This window comes from Cornus florida, unplaced genomic scaffold (genome assembly GCF_030987335.1).
Source record: "Cornus florida cultivar Cherokee Brave unplaced genomic scaffold, ASM3098733v1 CherokeeBrave_3.0.0_Hap2_Chr11, whole genome shotgun sequence".
In the NCBI taxonomy this organism is placed as follows: domain Eukaryota; kingdom Viridiplantae; phylum Streptophyta; class Magnoliopsida; order Cornales; family Cornaceae; genus Cornus; species Cornus florida.
Window position 1 is genome coordinate 80,460,034 of NW_026775581.1, and position 22,768 is coordinate 80,482,801.

Here is a 22,768-nt window from a genome sequence, read left to right on the forward strand (position 1 = left end):
CTCTCTAGATTAGGTTTTTTTTGGAGAATAAAGCAAAAGGAAGAAGATGGTGCCTACATTGAAGAAAGCCCTTGAGAGTTGGATGACAACAATTATGAGTGGCTAGATCATTCTCTTGGGGCTAGAAACAACCTCTAGGCTTGCCTCCTAAACTTTAGTTCTTTGTAGTTTTTGGGAATTTTAGTTGTAATTGATGTTTTGACCTATGTTTATATATATCTTTTGTTCTTACATGATTATATATAGATCTTGAGTTTTTACATGATTTGTATGGATTAATTTTTCCAATTAATCTTTTATTTCTATTCATATGTCAATGTATATTAGAATGAGTAGTCATGTGCTTACACTAGAATTTATGAGTTTAATACTTGTCTATATATGTTGAAATTATAAATCTAATGATGGTCAATGTATGATGCTTATTTGGTTACTCTTGTGGTTTATTTGATGGATTATGCTTATTTCTTGATGGATTATGCTACCTCATTAGTTTAATTAGTTTAATTTTCTTGTCATTAGTATAATTGTAGTGTAGTTGCTTTAAATTCCTAGATAGGTAGACAATAGGTAGACAATTCATTCTTGTTATTTGATTATCCATGCTTATGAGTGTAAGTAGTACATTTCTCTAGATTTTTGTGTGCATTAATTGTGGGTTTATTGAATGGTTAATGGTTTGATTTGATAAGTTGTGCTACTCACTAGATTGATTAGACAATTTATGCTTATTTTGTCATCCATGCTTAGTATTTCAATGAATAGCACACACATTTGATTTATAATTTGGAATCTCCCTAAATTGGCAAATGCTAAATGTTTAGTGAGGTGAAGCTTAGTGGTGAACTCTATACCCCAAGACCTCTCTCTCATTCTCTATGCTTAATCTTTAGATTGCTTTTAATTTGCATGTTTTTAATTGAATCATTAACTTAATTCAACTAACAAACTACTCTTTTTGATCATTCGACCCCCCGAATTCGATTCCGTAGTACCTTGCAAATCCCTTGAGACATTAGTAGTAGTGGTGATAGTGGTTTTTATAAATTTTAAATTGGCGGTACATTTAACTATTATAATACTTATGGCAATATGTACGTGCACTCAATCCTTGGTTTTTTTTTTTTTTTTTCTGTTTTTTTAGCACAACATCCTTCCTTGTTAGTTTTGAATGGTAAGCAATTTTATAGATATAAGTAGTGTTGTAACATAAAGTATGTTGTGGGCTGGTCATAGAAAGCCCAAGATAAACAGAAGGGGGAGAGAAGAGAAGGTCCAATGAAATTAAGTTGGCCCAAATAAAGAAAACAAAACGTTTTAATTACAATAACATCCCTTAAAATTTGATATAATGATAGTCATATAAGTTGGGCCTTTTTTGTTGTCAAAATTTTGAGACAAACAGGTCCTTAAAATGTTTAAAAAGACGAAATTGCCCATGAATATCTTACTCATTTTCATTGTGAAAAATCAAAACTCCTAAAAAGTCATTTTTGCCCTTCAGTGAACACCCTAATTCTACCCTGCATCTCTTTCTCTCACCATCACCATGGTTGATCTGTTCTCGAGGGTAAGCTGATGGGTGGTATAAGAAGAAAGTGGATCGCAGCGATGGAAGTTGCATTGGACTAGGGTTTGTATAATTTTGTGAAGGTATTAGATTGATTTGTGGCTTCGTGGACCGCGGCGTAGGTGGCCACGAGAGGGTTGCTTCTCTGTTTGTTCTTTTTGTTCCTCTGTTTTTTTAAACTTGGGTCGACGGTGCTTTCCCGGCGTTCAAGATTCCTAATTGATGACTATCAGCGCTTCATTATGTATGTATATTTGTGTATTGATTCTTTATATATGTGTGTTTGCAATTGGCGTTGGAGGGAAAGAAAAAAGGAATTTATTTAGAAAATGAGAGTTAAAAAATTTGGTATGTGTTTGTGTGTATATATGTGTGTGTGTGTGAGAGATTGTATATTATCTGTATATATAGAAAATCATGAGTTTCTGTCTGTATATATACATCAATACACATATTACACACAAACACACCCAATTATTCAACTTTCCTTTTCTAAATCAATCCTTCAACATTACAATCACAAACAGATTCTTCAACTATCCTTTTTCTAAATTAATCCTTCAACACTTGGATTGCAATCAGACACAGTTCACCTTTCCTTTTCTAAACAACCCTGATTGGAATCATAAACAGATACAAACTATCAAAATGCATATATACATAAACACTCGCACCCAATTCCTTAATTCAATTACATGATTTTTCGGTTAAAAAAAACAATTACATAGTATAACAATATATTATAAAATATATTCCAACAATTGTGAAGGTTTGAACAATGTAATTATTTTCTTTTCTTTTATACAAACTTACCCATTCACACACAAAAATAATAATAATAATAATAATAATTAAAAAAATGTATATATACTCACAGTGTTGACATCACCACCTTATCCCAGCACTCACGCAATATCATAAATAAGATTAAATGAAAATATTAAATGTAACTTTTAATAGTGTCTTGTTTTTATGGGTATATATACCGATATATACAATTATTTGACATAAAAAAAATAAAAATAAAGGAGAAAAATAGACAAAGAAAGGCAAGGCATAAGTATGCTAAGCGGACATATGTAGAACAAGAAATGTGACATGGGTGGCAGACTATTTACCAAGATAATTAAATGGGACTTTTACAATAAAGTGGTCTTAGTGTAGGTATATTACCCATAGCCAAACGTAGTTTGCATATTTACAAATACATGAACCAAGTTCTATTTTAACCCTTTATTAAGCCGAATTTATATATTCACCCCTAGAAGTTTAATTTATGCACAATTTACCCAAAGAACAACTTATTCAAGTATTAGAATTTTGTCAAACAGCACTTAGGAACTGCTACATAGCGCTCGAATTAGGAGACATAACACGTAATTTACAAAGAAAAATTGAAGAACTTAGATCTAGAATTATATTAATACAAAATATTTTAGAAGTTAGACGGCAACGATTTTAGTTTATGAATAGATTTGACTTTAATAATTTAGATACTTCTATAAAACGATTAGGAGAAAATTTGGATTATATTAAAGAACAAGTAGTACAGAATTCTAGTCCAAATAATTTAGACAATAAGATAAAATTAGTCGCAATTAAAGATATTAATAGTGATATTAAAAATATTACTGAAAACCAAAAAATAATCCTAGACTCTTTAAAATCCCTTAAAACCGATATCCAAAAATTATTACAATAATTTTATGAGCACCAGTAGTCCTGAATATTTGACCGCGTTAGCTGAACTGTACAAAATTGATAACGAACCTATAAGATTTACTAACTTTAAAACAGACGTACAGTCAACTAATATACACATTAGACAAAATAACTTTTTAATTCAATTATTACTTCAGTTATCCGATAAAGTTAATTAACTTGAAGAAAAATTAGAAATAATACAAGAAAGTATTCCCAGAGAATCTTCAAAAGAATTATCTGAATTATCAGATAAAATAAAAGAAATAAAATTGTCAGTTAATAACCAGTTCTCTCCTACAACAGCCAAGCGTGTAAATTTATTACAACTTCAACCTCATAAGCAAATACCACAAAGGCCATTATCCTTATAAAAGCCAAAGAAATAATGAGAGTAGAAGATTTATATGACAATGAACATGATGCTAAAAAATATATAGAATAAGGAATGAAGAAGGTAAAAAATAAAATCAATCTTTATTATAAAAATTTATTAGATTTTCAGAGTAAGATATACAATCATTTTAGCCAAAGAAAAATAAGTGCAGTTAACAATCAAGTTATTTTAAATCTTATAACACCCGAAGCATGCCAAGAACTAAATAATAATAATCTAGAACTTATGCATTTAGGCGTCATAATGATAGGATTAGTAGGATTAAACAGAGCAGAAACCGGAACCAGAGCACTTGCTTATATTTATGATGATCGATGGAATAACCATCAACAAGCTTAAATAGCCAGCGTCGAAATAGACTTAGCCGACAATGCCGCAATAGTAGGATGTATTCCCAATTATACGATAACTACTAGAGAATTTAGTAAACATATTAAAATAGCTATATCTACAAAAGGATATAATATGACAGGACAATTTGAAAATCTATTAGTTAATACTCTATTTATGAGAAAGGCAGTTAATCAGTATAACTTAAAATTTAAAGCCCAATTTAGTGAAATAGTTAAACTTTTTAGTAGCAAATATGTCCAGATGATAGAAGCCAGAAAAGTAAGCAGTATTACTCATGAAGGAACAGAATGGAAATTACCTAAACTTGTTACTACACCTAAAAAGATTCCCGAAAATAATATGATATATGTTTCAACTAACGGAGATGCTAGTATAAGGTTTAGTAATTATAAAAAACAAAACAATTTAGTTGATGATACTCAAGAAGACTTTTTAACTACACTAATAGAAATCGAATCTCCAGAAGAGATAAATGTCCTTTATGATAGATTAGAAGATGAAATTTTAGATAAAATAATGTACGATTTTGATAATTTAGAATTAGAAGCATTGCAAGACAAGTATCCAGAACCTAAATACCAACTTATCGAAAGTATTTATTTAGGACAAGGAAATAATGATGATATTAAGAAAAATATTTTAAGTGTCGGATTTAAATCCTTTTATACAGCATTAGAATTAAACACAGTAAAAGAAGAGTTAAATGTAATAGAGCATAGAGAAGGGAAAGCACCAGAAGCACCAGAAGCATCAGAATCTCATTCAATCGACCAGGTAATGAATAACCAAAGAAAGAATAACACCTCAGGAAGTAATACCTTAAGTGGTGATTTTACAACTGGACAAAGATTAAATCCCTCACGAGAAACTTAGGTAGAAAATAGAAATATACCAGATATGTACACCTTAACACAATATCGTAAACAATATGAAAATATACCAGCGTAATCATCAGGAACAATATTAGACATAGCAAGACACGATCCCCAAGACTGGGCAAAAGTAATCAAAAACTGGGAACAGGATTGTATTACCCAATCTATTTTGACCAATTTTGACAATCGAACTCAAGCCTTAACCTATTATGAAACCTTATTAAGAGGAACCATTCATGACTGGTGGCAAGCTTATTAAGTAATTTATCCAAATGATTATGCCATCTTACGTGACAATTTTACCATTCAAGACTTTACAAGCCTTATTAAAAAGGTATTAATTGGTGAAGACAGATTATTAGATGACACCTTAAGAAAACAAAACGAAGCTTTACGTAATTTAGAATTACTACAGATTTGTGACTTTAGATACATAAAACCCTATACCAATAAGTTTTTTGAGTATTTTGCAGCCACTGGCAAAACAGGTGATAAAACATTACTTGATCAATATCTTCAGAAGTTACCCGGAAGCGTAGGAACTAAAATATGGGAAAAATGGTTAGAAAACCCTAGACGCGATACGCTAACCATAGGAGATAAAGTTAATCATGTTTATAACATGTTATAAGCAGAATGTCGACAACGTAAAGAGTTTAAACAAATCAAAAAATAATTTTATTACACGTGTAGACAAATAGATTTTCCACCCCAATATGGATGTATGCCTCAGAAAAATTACAATTATAAGCATAATAAACCTAAAAAAATATAATTTGCGTAAAAGCAAAACCTACAGGAACTTTCATAATAAAAAACCCTATGTTAGAACTAACCCTAGGCAATTCAGAAAGCGGCCTTGGTATAAGAAGCAAAAGATAAATAAAGATAAAAAAGACAACAAAGACAAGGATAATAAGGTAAACACGTTACCCACAAAAGAAAGATATTGTAAATGTTTTATTTGTAGAGATCCAGGACACATTAGACCAAATTGCCCTCATCGATACAAACAAAACCCTATTAAAAGGATACAAGAAACGATCAACATACTCGAAGATATTGAAGAACAGATAGAGGAATTATATGAATTAGAAAGCATTTATGACTTTGACGATGATAATGAAAGTATATATAGTATTGAGAGCTTAGATAACAACTTTGATAATGATGAAGACTTTGAACAAGGACTTCATTCATTAGAAGATTTCATTTATATTATAAGTAATCCATCATGTCAGTATAACGCAGTTAGTTTTCAATTTTTCTCTTATAATTGTAAACAGTGCAACATATTCATTAAAAAAGGTCATTACTGTGAAAACTATTGTAAAACTTTATTATGTCATAATTGCTACACAAAATATGAAGATAAGCAAGAAGATATTTTAGTTGAATCTATAAATTCAATATATAAACCATCTAGTCTAATTCAATTCCCAGTAACATTAGAATTTAGAGAAAAATTAGTTCAAACCTCGGCTATGCTTGATACTGGAGCATCTAAAAGTATAATTCAAAAACATTTAGTCCCAGAAAAAGCCTTAGTAAAGTTAAATTATAATGTTAATATGAGCCAGTATAATAATGAAAAACTTCCAATAACCCATTGTGTTCAAAACATTCCTATATTAATTAATAATGAAAAGTTCGTTTTACCCCAGACTTACGTAGTTAATAATAACCCTAGCACCTATGATTTTATCTTAGGATTAAATTTTATAAACTCACTTACCCGAGGATTTATGTATACCCCTACAGGCTTACAGTTTTTTAAGAAAGGAACCTTTATTCCGTCTAAAAATCCTTCTATTCCTCAAAAAGATAAAGGAGCCATTACATATGTTAATATGCTACCTATGACAGAAGAAACGATAGAAAATTTATTTGATGTATCCGAATTTTTAAAAGACATTTCTGAAGCCTTAATGTTTCTTAATCATCTTGATGAACCAAAGATTTTCCTTAATAATAAACCCATATTAAAAAACCCCAAACTAAACATAGATAATCTCATAAGATTAGCTGAAACCACAGAAATTTTAGGTGAAGATCCCCAGAAACACTGGTATAAAAATAAACTTGAAGCAAAATTAAATATAATAAATCCTTTTATAACTATAAAGACACAAGATAATCATCATACCTTGACGATCAAGAAGAATTCCAAATACAAATTAAAGAACTATTATTACTAAACATAATAAGAAAAAGTAATAGTAGATATAAGAGTCCAGCTTTTATGGTTAGAAATCATGCCGAAATAAAAAGAGGAAAGGTTCGTATGGTTATAAATTATAAAAGATTAAATGATAATACCTATAATGATAGTTATAAAATTCCTAATAAAGATGTTTTAATAAATCGAATCCAAAATAAAAAATAGTTTTCTAAATTTGACTGTAAATTAAAATTTTGGTAAATTCAGAGAGCCGATAAATTCATTAAATGGACAGCGTTGACATGTCCTTTTTTGGAAACAACCATTGCCTTTTTTTTTTTCGCTCTCTCTCTCTCTCTCTGTGTTCTGCACCTTCAGAAGCCAAAGCTTTGGTCACGCGTGATCTGACTGACTGCCACTTAACGACAACGCTATTCTTGTGGTTCCCACTCCCAATCCCCCCATTTATTGCCGTACGATACGAATCCTTTCCAGGCTTTCCTTAACGCTATTCTTTGTACAACTTGTACTTCTTTAAAATGTCTCAATCCCCACTATTTTTATTTATTTATTTTGAGCAACAAACTTATTCTCAAACAATATGAAAGACTTTATTTATGAAAAATATTTCAATCCATCATCGTAATTTTTACGTTTAAAATAAATGATGACAAAAATCGGTTTTTAATACTACAGAACAAATTCAGTGATGCATTTCAAAAAATTTCTCAAAAACAAATAATAAAATGAAATAGTAAAGTAAAAACCACTTTCATTAGGAATTGTTAGGGAACATTAATTTTGTGTAGAATTCTATTTAATTTTTGCAAAAACAATGTTATGTTTGAAATTTTATAGAATACAAATACATCGTCCATATTTGAAATTTTTTTTTGTTTTTTGAAAAGTAAGATAGTTCTGTAGATTAAAATAGATATACAATTTATAGTGTACAAGTCTGTAAATAAATTTTTTACGAATAGAGTACAAGTCTCAACATACTAATTAAGATGTGATGTGTTGTGATAAAACTCATATCACCCATTCATTTTTTAGAAATATATCATCAAATCAATAATTAAATCTAAAAAATAAGCAGAAGGCTTGTTTTCTATTTTGTATTGTATATATATGTTTGAGACCCATGGCTGTTGCCTATACTTATGAAAGGACATAAAAGTCATTTGACTAGAGTATAAGTGTTTTTTTTTTTGCAATTTACTTTAATTATTGGTTTCTCAGATACTGTACAATGCAAGCCTTTTAATATGATCTGTACATTGCAATTCATCTGGCTCTATCTCACATCACATGTTACCTTTTTTAAAAATAAAAATTACAGTGCAAATTATTTTTTATTTTTTATTTTTTTTATAATATGCAATGTACTTTCACAAGTCATAGCTCTAAAATTAAGATTACAAATGATTCGAGTTGTTCATGTAATAAGAAATCTGGTTGAGAAAACATTATTTTCAAGTGCATTTATTAATTGAGTTGAACATCTTGTTAATTAGACTCAATTTTTTATTTTAAAAAAATGCACATTATTTGAGACTCAAAAATATGTTAATTAAAATTCATGAATACTTGAATAGTAGTTTATTAGTTTCATTAGGATTTGTAACTAAATTTTGTGGATTGTATTTGAGCATGAGATGGTATAAACAATCAAGCAGGTCAAATTCCAACTTGACTGACGGAAATTGTGTTGATTTTAAACACTTATTTTAGACTCAACTTAAGCTCGAGTTAACTCCGAATACTTGTTTAATTTCACACAAATAAAAAACAACATAGAAACTCAATCCGACTTAAATTGCAACCCTACTAACCTTGTGTTTGGAAATAAATTTAATTTTCAATAATTAGTCTTTTTTAACTTTTTTTTATTATTATTTTTTTTTGGATAATAAAACAAACACACACACACACTTTTTTGTTCACACCGGGGCTTGAACCCTTACTCCCTTCTTTGAAAGTAGGGAGGTTATATTATTGTGTCAAAGGCCCTTTTTCAAATATTAGGTATACATAATTGTGGTAGTAAATTGTCAATGAGTGTGAAAGTTACATAAAATCAGAAGGCATGCGAATAATGGTAGTGGACTAGTGGGAGTAAGTGAACATTTACATGTAATTGGGTAGACAAATGTTTTTAAAGCCCAGGTAAAATTCATGCCATCTAATTAGTTTTAACAATTGAAATAGTAAAGTGAAAAAAAATAATAACTTGTGTATGTAATGTATTTATTTTGAATAAAGCATATAAATAAAAAAAACAATTCACACCGTATTCATTATAAATATTTCTTTCATTGCTAGCTAGTGTGCCTAGCTTCTCCATGCCTGTCCCTTTCTTCATCCTTCTTTTAGAAATCAATCATTGTACGTGTAGGAATTTGATGCTACACAAATTTCGGATTGATTTAAATGCAGTGACGTGTTTATGGAACAATATAGTACATACATATATATATATATATACACATACATACATATTCAACCTGTCTCTCTCTCCTCTGTTATCTTACCTATCTTTGTACGTGTAGGAATTTGATGTTCACAAATTTGGGATTGATTTAAATGCAGTGACGTGTTTATGTAACAATATAGTACATACATATATACATACACATACATATTCAACCTGTCTCTCTCTTCTCTGTTATCTTACCTGTGCTTTTACTATACAGGACAGTGTGAAAAGACAACACAGACGGGGTAAATGTACAAAACACTGCAAAGAGAGACCAAATAAAACAATAAAGAGATTCGTGCCCATGAAATCACCACAACTTGAGGCAAAGACAAAAAAGGAGGAATATATATATATATATATATATATATACACACATATAATATATGATATACTCGTATATGAAATTGTATTTTTAAGAAATAAGTCAAATAAAGCATACAATTAAAAATGCAAATAGCTACTTAACTTTCCAAAGACACTTGAATGAGAAAACAGCACGGTACATGAGGAGGCTATAAATTAACAACATGTGAGAACAACATTACACTTTTCAGCTTGTATTGTATTTTTCTCAACCTTCACTTGTCTCTCTCTCCTCTATTATCTTACCGGTCCTTCCTTGGCTAGCTTGCGAAGAGCTCTCATTTACAGTCTCTTCTTGCCCTTATCTCTCCTCCTCCTCTCTGTAAGGCTACAGAAAAGAGCTCTCATTCTCAGTCTATCTCTTCCAGTCGATCTCTCCTTCTCTTCTAAAAATGGTAATATCTTCCTATTTCTGTTTTATTTATTTAATTAAGAAAACAGTTCAATATCTCATTGGGTTTGGAATGGTGAGATACTTAACAACATATAACATTATGTTTGCAGTTCAAATTACAGTACACATACATGCATACATATATATATATATGCACGCACAAGACAAGTATCATTCTTTCTAATTCATTTTTTTTTTTTCTTTTTTTGCTCTTTTCTTCTTCTAATTTCATTGATTCCCTCAAAAGATTTTGCATTCCTCCTCTTTGAACAAAACCTTATTTTTTATTTATTTATTTTTCCAGAAGATTAAACCTATTTTTTTCCCTTCAAAGTTCCCCCCCACTCCCCTCCTTTTCCTCTTTTACTTATTCTTCTTGCACTCATGTATGACGAGCAGAGCAGGACTTTTTTTTTCTTTTTTCTTTTTTTTTATGTTCTTGTTTAAATTTATTACAACAAATTTATGAACTTAATATCCCTATTAATTTTATATTTCTAAATTTTTTTTAATGCACTGTTTTACAAAAAGATAAATAAAAAATGATCTTGATTACACCATATATATTGCTGCATTGTTATATTTATTTATTTATTGCATGTTATATATATTGTTGTATTGTTACTGTCGTCATTTCTTTTAAATGTTATTTGTTGTAAAATTGAATTTATTGTTTTTATTTTTCACAAAAGGACGGTGGTGATGGTAGTTTGACAGTGTGGCGGAGGAATTTACAGAACTTAAACGGATATCAAAATGCCACAACTCGGATGTGGAATATTTCACCCGATCAGACACCTCCTGAAATGGATCAGGATGTATCTATTATTCCATATACAGATGGATCTAAAGGAATCTATGTATTTAACATCCTAAGAACATGTTATCATCCCAACATCGTAAGAGCTACGATTTTGAATGCAGCTCCCAACAATTCAATCCAAGTCATATTCGACAGCAAACAATAACCCTTGGATTTTTCATTCCTCATGCCTATATGGTGTCGTTAGGGGCACTGATGCTTTTATAAAAAATTTCAGGTAATGGTCTTGGTTTAAAACCTAATTTTAGAACATCATCAATTATATTCTCATTAATTTTTTTTTTTTTTTGGATGCAGAGGTATCATTGCTGGTTTAGATAAACTATTTTCCAACAATCTATGCCACAATAACCTTCTAAATGGGGTCATGGTATCCGAAACAGACGAGGCTAAACTTACATTCTTGAATCCATATAATGGTATTGTAATAGTACACTTGTATTTATTGAAATATGAGGTTGTATATTATTCGTTTTTTCAACTAATTAAACTAATTTTCTATTCAGACCATTTTCGATCAAGCAATGATGGGAGACCTTGGCGACTTCCGTACTCTGGTTTCTTGGGCATCCAACAACATTGATCCACAACACCAATTGGGAAAAAACAAGTCATGTTGTGTCAAGTTATTCCATGATTTGATGGCTTATCTTCCCGGTTGTCACACAATAGATGAACTGAGGTAAAACTCCAAACTTTATGCAAAATTTATGTACTTTTTTTATGTTTTATATTTTTACTAATTTTTATTTTATGTTTACAGAGAGCTTTGGACATTTATAAAAATCAATCCTCTTAAAGATGCGAGTATGTCAGAAAATTGGATGAGATCAAAAAGATTATTGCCACCCTTTGTTGATCTCATTAACCACCCCACTAACTCACAATCTGATATGGAATTATGGCATACAAGAGTAACGCCCGGTACCATCTTATATGATTTATTAACCGGATCGGCTGCAAGGCATAACAAGAATTCAAATATCCTGTGGTGTTATCTACACGGGCGGGAATTTTTGACTATCATAGATGCACCTATAAGCATTTTAAAGATACTGCAATTTGTGATGTCCTCCAAGTCGAGATGAACCTTTTCGACGTATTTCCGGATTAGGTGGGCTCATTGGAGCCTGGCAGCAACTCTCTAGTTTTTAGTTTCCTTGTCAAGCATTCTGTTTCCAATTTTTACTTTAATTGATAAAGTGCGGTGATAATATTAGTGATGGTTTTGTTTAGGACTCCGCACTCTCATTCACTTTTTGTAATTTTATTTATTGTGAATAAATAAACATAGATTATTTATGCAAACACATTGACATTTCAAATCTTTCAAAAGTAACCCAATGTGTTAGGAAACTGAGCTTTTGCCAAACACTTTGCAAGACATGAAATAAAACAGTGTTTGCAAATGACCCAATTACCACTCTACACCAACTTTACAAACTCATCCCATTTTCTAACAAAAATCATTTCATGAAAAAACCAATACCCACGTTGAAGCCAGAACAAGAATTCGTAAGCCATTCCAAAATACTATAATAAATAAGTTATATGCTATATAAACATCTTAACTTACCCAATAAAAGGTATTGTGGGTAAACCGGAAAATAAAACAGAATGTTTATAGCTATATAAAAATCTTACCCTAGACTAATTCATCCACACTTCCTAAAGTTTATACAAAATAACCCAAGGCAAAAAAAAAACATGGCTACAACATATAAGCAGAACATCTATTAAAATGTCCACCAACACTTTCTAAAGCTCCCCCTTGTTAAAACTATTTTCTTTCTTTCTTTGATGAAGATGACGTCATCTCGTGTCTCTAATAGGCACCAATTTAAGACAAATGAAGGTTTATCTACTCCGTCATCACCGATAATTCTTCCATCCCTGCAAAATGAACACTCATTAGCACCTACAGAAAAACTTAAACAACAAAAAGTTGCAAGAGATAACTGATTTTCTACATGAGCTCGAAAGACTAGTTTATATTCTCAATTCCCAGTCACTCATTAGGTTTCAGATTTTTTTTTCCCCTAATTGTTTAAAGCCTCCAAACCAGTTCCTATGACCCCAAAAGTTTAAAACCCATACGCCAGCTTTCCTAACTATACTCTTTCAACTGTTTTAATCCACATTCTGAAAGACAAATGATCCAACACATAGGTAAATATTCTTATATTTATTCACTATAAAATGCAATGATTTTCCACCACTTGTATTCATTCTTTAATCTATCCTGGCTTTTTCACAAAATATTTGTCAACAATAAGAGGCAAATTGCTCTCTCTGAATCCTCGATTATATTGACAGGAGATTATTGAAGAGAGGAGGTGAGACACTTAGGTACGCAATGCCCAATGCTGGAAACGAATGAGATGGGCGGTCTAGAAAGAATGGAGAGCTCATGAAATTGGGTGCAAATAAACTGAAGAGGGCATATATTGATGTCTTCTAGGGCTTGAATGGGTTTATGTTTAATTGGGGATGCCTGCTTAACCCATCACGGTGGGCAACCTGAACTTTACCTGGAAACCAAAAGATACGAAGAACTGAGTTACCACATCCAATCATAATGCAAATAGAACTGTAATCCACACTACTGGGTATGTACGCTTCGGTCAGGCAAGTCAGTGACAGACAAACTGTTGCTAGGTTTGTGAGAGGCGATGCTCGAGCAATGTGTCACAATGTCATATTCCCCCCAATCCTAGTGCAGTCAAGAGACAGAGATGAAACCTGCCGCTCAGAACTGTTGGGGTGGGACCAGCTTAACAAGCTCCTAACTCCAGCCAGCAAACCAAGATACACACAACTCCAGCTACTAATCCTAGTCCTAGACTGTCTCAATGACCGTGTCGTGTTCTGACAAGCACTGCACCTATTTTCAATGTCCCTTAGATCATTATTCATTTATTTTGCCAAGGCTGCAGGCCACCCTTATGGGGTGTCTCATGAGAGTGGTCTCCTTGTGGCACAATGTGAGCCCTATTGATTTGTGGCCTCAATAGGCTAGATGATTGTGTCCGGGATATTGTCTCTGGTGACTTTTTCGAATGGCTTTGAAGAATGAGTTTCTGGGGGTGGAATGGGTAATAATGTTGGTCCTGAATGAGATGAAGCAAGTGGAGGTCAAGTGCTCCATTGGTGGCGCTCAAGAGTGGCATGTAATCTGACAATGGGTGTGGGGAAGACCTTGATACAAATATTGGGAAGGATTTGTTATGACATAACCTTTTGGCTCACTGTAGGAAGCACGAAGTTTGATCCTTGAAGTACCACCCTTTCCTTCTTCAATTTTGTATCTAAAGTGGATTCATCGAATTCTATCCCTATCATCTTTTTTCTTTCTCAAATGTATCTCATCGACAATGAACCTCAATGGATTCTTGATTTATAGGGTAAAAAACGGATCACATTGTAGTTTACTTGAGTACGGTTTCTGCTCTTTCCATGGTCCTGTTCCAAACTCCTGGCAGGGACTGCTTCCTTGGCGCAACATGCAGCTGGAGATGCCGTATTTTTATGTACTTTTGAAGCCATTGCTGTGCGTATTGGGGTCATTCGGGTCGAACCTCTAGTCGCACCGTTTAGTCCAGACAGGTCAAGACCAACTTACGAGCTTGCAGGAGTAGCTATGCTCAAGCTCAAGAACTATCACTCCTCCCAGGCTGTGTTCAAGAACTATCACTCCTCCCAGGCTGTCTAGATACCATTACAGAGCGACCATTCTCACACGCGCACACCTCCCCATTGAGTCACGAAAATCCAATGGGGGTTTCTGAGCAGAGGAAGTGAGACACGTGAAATTGGAAATCTGATAGGTTAGATCAGATGAGAGTGAAGTGGTCTGAAAAGAGTTAAGAGCTTACAGAATAGTTTTTAAATTGGCTCAAAAACGTGCATTGATACCTAGATTATAACAGATTTAGGTTTAATTGGGGATGTCTACTAGACCCGTCACCGTGGGTAACCTGATTTTTCCAGAGGATTCATAGGCATGTGAAAGACACCTGGACAACGAGTCCAAAGCCAATCACAAACTAATTTGAACTACACCTACAATGCATGCATCACAAGGCCTGCAAGCTTGGGTCTGGCAAGTCAGCAACAGTCAATTCTTTCATCAGGTTCATGAGAGGCACTGCTCGTGCTGCAGGTCATAACTATGTCATCAGCTCTCTCCCATTTCCTAGTTTGGTCAAGATGAATCGCATGTCTAGGGCGTAATCAACTCTATGAGACCCTGTAATTCTTAATCACTGCTCTAAAACCTCCAGAATTCTTTGAGCTGTCCCTATAACAGTGTCATGGATCCGACAAGCTACAGATACACCTTTCCCTGGGCACTGTATCCCACACGGACAGGCTTTCAATGTTCGGGCATATATGAGGTGGTTCATACTCCATCATTACATGAATTTTCTGGCATGGGCTTCCTCTTCCTGAAGATGGAGACGGAGTCTGTATTCAACACTCGTTGTGGTCTTGGTGCCAACATAGACCGTTGGACAATGAGACAGGCACCAATTGCTTGAACGAGGTGGCAAGATTCATTTGTGGAAATTTCTACTGTCAATTGATTATTACCATGGACTGGTGGTCCTGTTGACAATATCACACATGGTCAAGATGAAATTTGATGGTCAAAATTAATGGACCATTAAACTCTTATTTGATTTATTTTCCACAGAACTAACAAGTTTTCTTAATTCCATTGCAACACAAAATCAAATAGAACGAGCTAGATTGCCCATGGAGACATAGACAATGATGCACAACCTATATTACATGTACTCAGTTACGTGTCTTGGGTGTACGTATGTGTCCAAGCCTCGGATATATCAATTCCCTACATTGAATGACAGAGGAACAATACTCAGTATTCAATTCATTTAAAAAAAAATTCTATTTTTTATAGAATAAAGTAATATTTTTATGTAATAACATACAACATAGGCATTTCGCACACTTCACCTTTACCCAAAAAAAACATTTCACACATTTTAAAGCAATAATCTAATACAATTTATCAATATGCTTTTGATGGTGCAAGTCCGACCAAATGTGTCAAATACATTACACCATGTCATGCAGCCTTATTCGAGTGTCGTGTGTCCTATACGGGTATTTTCAAGTACTTCTGAAGAGTCCACGTAATATAATGCATAACAATGAATTTGCCCATGGGCCTTTGTGTTGTTTATTGGTACTAGCATGATAACCATCATAAATAGGAAAAAGGGTCCATGTGAGGTCTTCTTTAATCGAGGGTGCTTAGTTGCACAAAGTGGCTACTATCAGGATCCTAACTCGCCCTAGATAGCCCAAGTCATTTTACCATTTCACCAAGCAATGGCCCCTACCTATATAATCAACATCGATAAACACAAAAAGCACAAATACACCTGATGGGACTCCCAGTTCCAAAAATAGTGGATCCATAATAAATCCTCCACCTAGATCAAGCAGTTCACCAACAACACCAGCCGGTATAACACAGAAGCAGTAGAGAACAAACTGGTGCACTAGGAAGTTAGTGCCTGCATCACCCTTGGATGCAATTGCTCTCTGTCCGTTGTACAAACTGATTGCCTCATACAAAGATACACCAACAGAAACAGGGATCTGCTAGGCATGAAAATGATATTTTCCAGACAAATGCTTGAAATCCCAGTCTACAAAGCCGGCAAAGCTCAATACTTATTAGAGCACTTCAGTATCAGGTCTCAAGCATGGGGTAAGAGCTAAATTTTACGTGCACACAATAAATCGGAAAGACATGCGTGAATATTTTTCTTTTAACATAATTGTAAAAGGTACCTGCAACAAGTTCACTACCCAGTATGTAGTCGAACTAGGAGCTGTATAATTCAGTTCCGAGCAAGAAAGTGTAAAAACAGTGACTCCACAAATTCAAAAAAGGAGAAATAAAAACAAAAGTTTCTCAAGAAAAATAATACATCATGATCAGGAATAGAATTGGAGAGAGAGAGAGAGAGAGAGGAAAACCTTGGTGATCTGCAGTACGAGCAAGGAATTCCAAACAAGAACAAGAAGCCCAAATTCCTTCCAGAAAACATTCTCAATTATAGTCACCTGTGATAGTTTCATGTATCAGACTTGCATGTATCAGACTTGAGCACTCTGGAAACTGAATAAGCTTGTCAGGGAAAGCTCACCTCTGGTTCTGCAGAATCTTTGGTCTCCACTTGAGTGACATTGCTCGGACAACCAGGAAGATGCTTGTATTCTGCTTCCTCTGCACCAGTACCTGACAGAAAAGGACACTTATATGTGTTATTCCAGAAAGAGAAACATCACGATTGAGGAGTCATTTATGATGTCAACATCGTAGATGAACAGGGGATAAACTCACCTGTTGCCTCCAAAAGCTTAGCAGCCTCCTGAAATTAAAAACAAGAAAAAGAAGAAGCTGCTATTAAGAATGGAAGAATTAATATTTGGTTGCACAATATATACATACAGGGAGCTCATGGACAAACATAAATGCAACCCCTTGTGTTTACATATCATTTGACGGGCAAATCCCATGTTATGCCAGTCATTTTAACAAATTCAAATGAACATACAAAACAACAAAAACAAATAATAAGTTATAAAATATCTTAGAGACCATAAGTTATCCTACACATACAACAAAGAGACTTATTAACCTACTATTAGAAACAAAATGGAATTATAATGAATGCTAAAAGACATAACAATTCAAAACATGGCATATATGGTTCAACAAAGACAGAACAATATCAGAATTCCTTCTATACCAGAAAACCACCCCCAAGGAAAAAATATAAAATAAAATAAAAATGGGACACTAAATTGATGTTCTCCTCACTCAAGCATGATCATTGTGCTCAAACTCTTAGGAAAATCACATATGACATCGGCAGGCTATATAGCTTAGAATATTAGTGTTTTCACTCTTTTGAGATGTAGACCACCACTAGAAGTGTAAAAAAAACCTGCCCAAAGAGTCATGATGAGAGATAGTGTCATTGTTAACGGTGATCAGAAGTTCCTCAGGTCTCACAACTAAGAATTGAAATTTTCCATAATACAATTCCTAGGGGTTATCCATAAGGTGAAAAATATATAAATGTCCCTGGTGATTTTCTTTCTTTTTTCCCTTCTTCTTTTTTCTTTTTTTGGTTTTGTTTTGTTTTTATTTTGATTAGGACATTTTTCTCTCTTTGGCACAAATATGGGTTAAAAGGCTTGTAGATAAATTTTTGGCTATCCGGAGCTCAGCCCTATGTCCAGTATTTAATAAGGCAGAGCTTGAGCAGAAAAATTAGAGATTAAATTAGCTCGAGTGAAGCTTAGGTAGGGAAGTTTTTGTGGCCAATTAATGAAACTTGGCATCCCCAGTTTGAAACATAAGCTAGGTGGGGCAAAAAACTGAAAACATCATGATAATTGAGATTAAATAATTTCACATTTTGCAATACTTCATCTGACAAACACGTTAGAGGTCCATTTTTTCCCAGGTGTTCTATATATTTTGCCAATCCCATTGCTACAGCCTTTTATTTGTTATTCATGGTATCCCAAATATGGAGCATTATTTTGGTAATGGCCTTTATTCGTGATATCCCAAATATAGATTATTTATAGATTTTAGGAAATAATTTCTCTGTCTTATAGCTTATTAACTATTATCCGATTGGCATACCAAGATAAACCAATACTATGACTAGAATATTATTAAAACCCTAAGTTACTCGTGAACCAATTCATTAATTGTTTAATTTATAGAGTATAGACTAATAAATAATAGTTTCCATTACACAAATATAAAAACTAATTTTAGACTACTTTATCCAATTTTGAAAGTTCATGTATAAAGAGAAATGAATTTTAATCTATCTTCCGTTTTCTTGCTGTTGGTTTTGTTTCTTTAGTCATGCATATTTATGATGCTCTCTGCAGTTGGAATCTTTCAAATCACCCTCTACATAGAACATTATTAATTTAGGTTATGTATGAAACTGAATCTCGTTTACTATAATTTCAACAGCATTAGTCATGCAAACATATTATGACAACGATTTGACGAAATTTGTTTAAACAGTTAAGCAGCTTGTTATAATTTCATCCACATTTCTAATGTTCTTTTTTGTTGTCTCAACCGACACATGGAAATTCTGAAGAGTTACAACTTAATAATTTTGAACGATGGTTTTAAGATTCCAAAATCTTACTTTCTTTTTCCACTGTATTCTTGAACATAATTTAACTCTCTACATAATTCTTCAAAAGAAATTCATACATGGTAGTAAATAGATTACGTCTCATCATAGATAAAATCAATTTGCTTAACCCCAAGGGGTTGGCCTAGTTGGAAAAGATTTGGGCCCTGGTGCCTCATAAAGTCTCAGGTTTCAAGATCGATTCCTGCTAGGTGCAACAATTTCTTGGAGGGGGGGTGTGTGAGTACCAACTAGGAAAAAAAAATCGATTTGCTTAAGTGCATCTTCTACATTAATCCTATCACGATATTATCTTAAAATATATAGTTTCTGCATGGAACAACCTTTTACTCACCAAATACCACAGACACACCATGCATTACATGGTATTACTCAATCTGTTTGGCATACTCAAGGATTTTTACTTTTAGTCTGTTGTCATCTGTAGACAATAATTCATTCTTTCTTATTCTGCTGTATCTTACAGGATTCTTGCTAGTTTATCCTCTCCAACAATTTGTTTTCTTAATTTAGATTGGCATTGGGATCCAAGTAATTCACATTTCTCATTTTTTGAAGTGAGTTGATAGGTTAAAAGGAAAGAATGCCCAGATACAACTAACTCTTACAGGGAAAACTTGTCACTGTAACCTATTAAGTGGTGATCCTAATCCATGTTCACATGCATAACTGGTTCGATGTCAAAAACTGGAGGCATAGTAAATTATTGATGCTAGCAAATAAAAAGAGGATAGAACAAATAAGAGTTACTTACAGTTAGGACTTCCCACTTCTCTTTGAACTCCTCGTAAGCAGTTTGGACATCTAGCAAGAACTCAAATATCCAGAGTTCAGCCAATTCTCAACTCATAATGTAGAATGGTGATTGTAAACCCATGTCAATCTTTGAAGGGAGAGCCATTATCAATCATCCATGTCTTTAGATGGAAAAGGAACTCATCCACTGGTAGCTCAACAGGAGTGTATTTCTGCTGTCTTTTGATGGAGAGAAACTGGTATTTGTTGCGACTTGTGAGTACTGAACAGCCCAACAAAGCTTATCTGGACAACTTAAGGAATGATACCTATTTACATTATAATATTATATCATGCCTAGAAATGCAAGTTTAAATTCCTTCAAAACATTCTATTCGTAATATCTGACTCCTTGATAGTCAATTCCATTGGAACTCAGTGAAATCTCAAAATGCATCACTTTAGCAATTTGCCATGAATTTCACGCATCAACAAGTCAGAGTTATCAACAAGACGTTTGCTCTCGTAAACAATATAACTACATAACTCGTGCCTGGGCTCTGGCCTGAGTGATTTTAATTGAGTAAGGGGATTCGTAATAGCAGATTTATCGTACAATTCTTTTGCAGGTTGGACATGATTCCACCAGAAGTCAGATAGTGCTATCTTCAGAACATCCCAATATTCAAAATCGCGGTGTAACCTAAACAAACTGCTCCCCTTAGGAGTCCAGACATAAAAATCCATCCAATCCCTGTCCAATATTTCCATCAAGCCTTGAGCTTGTGGGACACAATAAAGAGGGATCCGCGACCACGGGAAAGCCTGGCTCATATCACCATTGAAAAATGGGCACTTGATCTCCAGGACTCCTCTGGAAGGCAAACCATAAACAAGCTCGTTAATTACACCATCTGGTGAAGCTGCAAGCCAATCATCATCTGGATTATTCTCCCCATAAACCTGAAACTCTGGAAACAAAACAGCATTTCCCGTTATCAGCTTGTATCTTTCAAGAGCTTCCTCTTCCTTGATATTGTTCCAACAGGTAGCCAAGTTTCCGGTAAACGGCTCAATTGCCCCAAGCTTCTCCAACCAGAGCTGCACTCTTCGGCGAGGCCAAAACCCAACAGCCCCACCAAAAGTGCTTGCTGTCAATTTATTTTTTCTAAGTTCTTGCCAGTTTTTGAACCAATGTTGAAGCCCACTTGATTGGAGGATAGGATGACTTTCACCCGATGAGAATTTGGAATAAGAATTAGTGTGAAGATTGCAAACAATCTGATTATGGGGGGTCAAAATTTTAGTTTTTGGTTCTGTAGAACAATTTAAGTAGCGACTATACTTCCTACTTGTATTAGGAGCAAGAACACACATACACATTTGAAGACTGCTCTTTCCCTTTAGAGGTGACAAACGGTCGAACATGGAGAGCGCAAAATCCAAGTTCTTCCGTCTCTGACCAACCAAAATGATTATTAAATCTCTAATCATACATATATAGTGTAATATAGCTCACAGAAGAAAGTAAAATCCAACCAATTTTTTCGAAATGGAATCTCTACCCATATACATATAAAACAAGAATTACAGAAAAAAAAATTAAAACAAAACCCATACATACAAGTTAGCAGTTGCAGAGAGAGAGGAGTGCAAGCTTGAGAGTTGAGAGACAGCAAACGGCGAACCCGAACTGGAACAGTGGGCGATGGAAACTGAAAGATATGGGTTTTGATTTTTTGAACAATCTGAGATGATATACCGATATGGGTTTTGATATAGGTAATAGGTTTTGAACTTTTGATTCTTGCAGACAGATATATAAACTCAAATATATGGGTTTTGAACTTCTGATTCTTGTAATTTGCAGTTGCAGAGAGAGAGGGGGCAAGTTCAGAGTTGAGAACGAGAATAGAGATGGAGGCGATTGGGGAGGCTGAAATGATTTGCCTAGGATTTAGTTTGCAAAACAAGAATTACAAGCTTGATTAGTTGATTTAGAAAAAAAAAAAATTTAAAACAAAACCCATACATACAAGTTAGCAGTTGCAGAGAGAGAGAGGGGGGGGGGGGGGGGGGGGAAGCTTGAGAGTTGAGAGAGGCTGAAGCTTGCGAAATGCGAACCCGAACTGGAACTGCGGTTAAAAATAAAAAATAAAAAAAAATTCTGGTGGCCCATCATCATGGGCCTATAAATTTTGAGGCCCATAAATAATTGTTTCTGCATTCTGTTTGTGAGAAGTTTCTCTAGTCCATCTTTTTTTGTTCATGTTTTATTGATAATTTTTAATTTAACTCATTTGTATTATAATAATAATATTTATTTTTGGCCTATTTAGCGTACATTTATTTTGCCTATCTAACATATAAGTTAAAAGTATAACATGAATTCAAAAGAACAATACTATTTTTATCAAATTATTATTTATTTTTGTATTACATAGTTAAATCTATATATTTATCTTTTAAAAATAAAAAGGTATAATAGTAAATTTATTAAAATAGTTTCCTTTTCTTTCTTTTCTCAAACATGATTATTATCATTTCCTTTCTTTTATTTTATTAATCAACCAAATACAATAGGGAATTAAAATTATCATTTCCTTCCCTCATAACTAATGTTATTCTTTCTTTTCTTTTCTACCGTAACAAAAATAGCCTTAGAGAGAGAGATTC

The 22,768-nt window shown here is 33.4% G+C and overlaps 1 protein-coding gene across 3 annotated transcripts; it reads right to left on the reverse strand.

The window, feature by feature from the left end:
* Positions 1-12,630: 12,630 nt before the first annotated feature.
* LOC132284255 (uncharacterized) lies at positions 12,631-22,157 on the reverse strand. 3 transcript variants are annotated; one of them, XM_059786344.1, is made up of 6 exons: positions 21,717-22,157; positions 20,112-21,550; positions 17,503-17,530; positions 17,306-17,397; positions 17,136-17,222; positions 12,631-13,013 (listed from the first exon to the last, which is right to left on the reverse strand). In XM_059786344.1, the coding sequence occupies exon 2, from the start codon at positions 21,518-21,520 to the stop codon at positions 20,549-20,551; it is 972 nt and encodes a 323-aa protein (XP_059642327.1). In that variant the 5' UTR covers positions 21,521-21,550; positions 21,717-22,157; the 3' UTR covers positions 12,631-13,013; positions 17,136-17,222; positions 17,306-17,397; positions 17,503-17,530; positions 20,112-20,548. The 3 variants fall into 3 exon arrangements, with proteins under 3 accessions (XP_059642327.1, XP_059642326.1, XP_059642325.1); XM_059786343.1 differs by adding an exon at positions 15,906-15,975 and having other exon boundaries at positions 20,112-22,157; XM_059786342.1 differs by having other exon boundaries at positions 20,112-22,157.
* Positions 22,158-22,768: the final 611 nt, after the last annotated feature.

Excerpts from the sequence above, each read along its gene's own strand:
- LOC132284255 (XM_059786342.1), bottom strand. The coding sequence starts at position 21,586 with ATGATTAGAGATTTAATAATCATTTTGGTTGGTCAGAGACGGAAGAAC.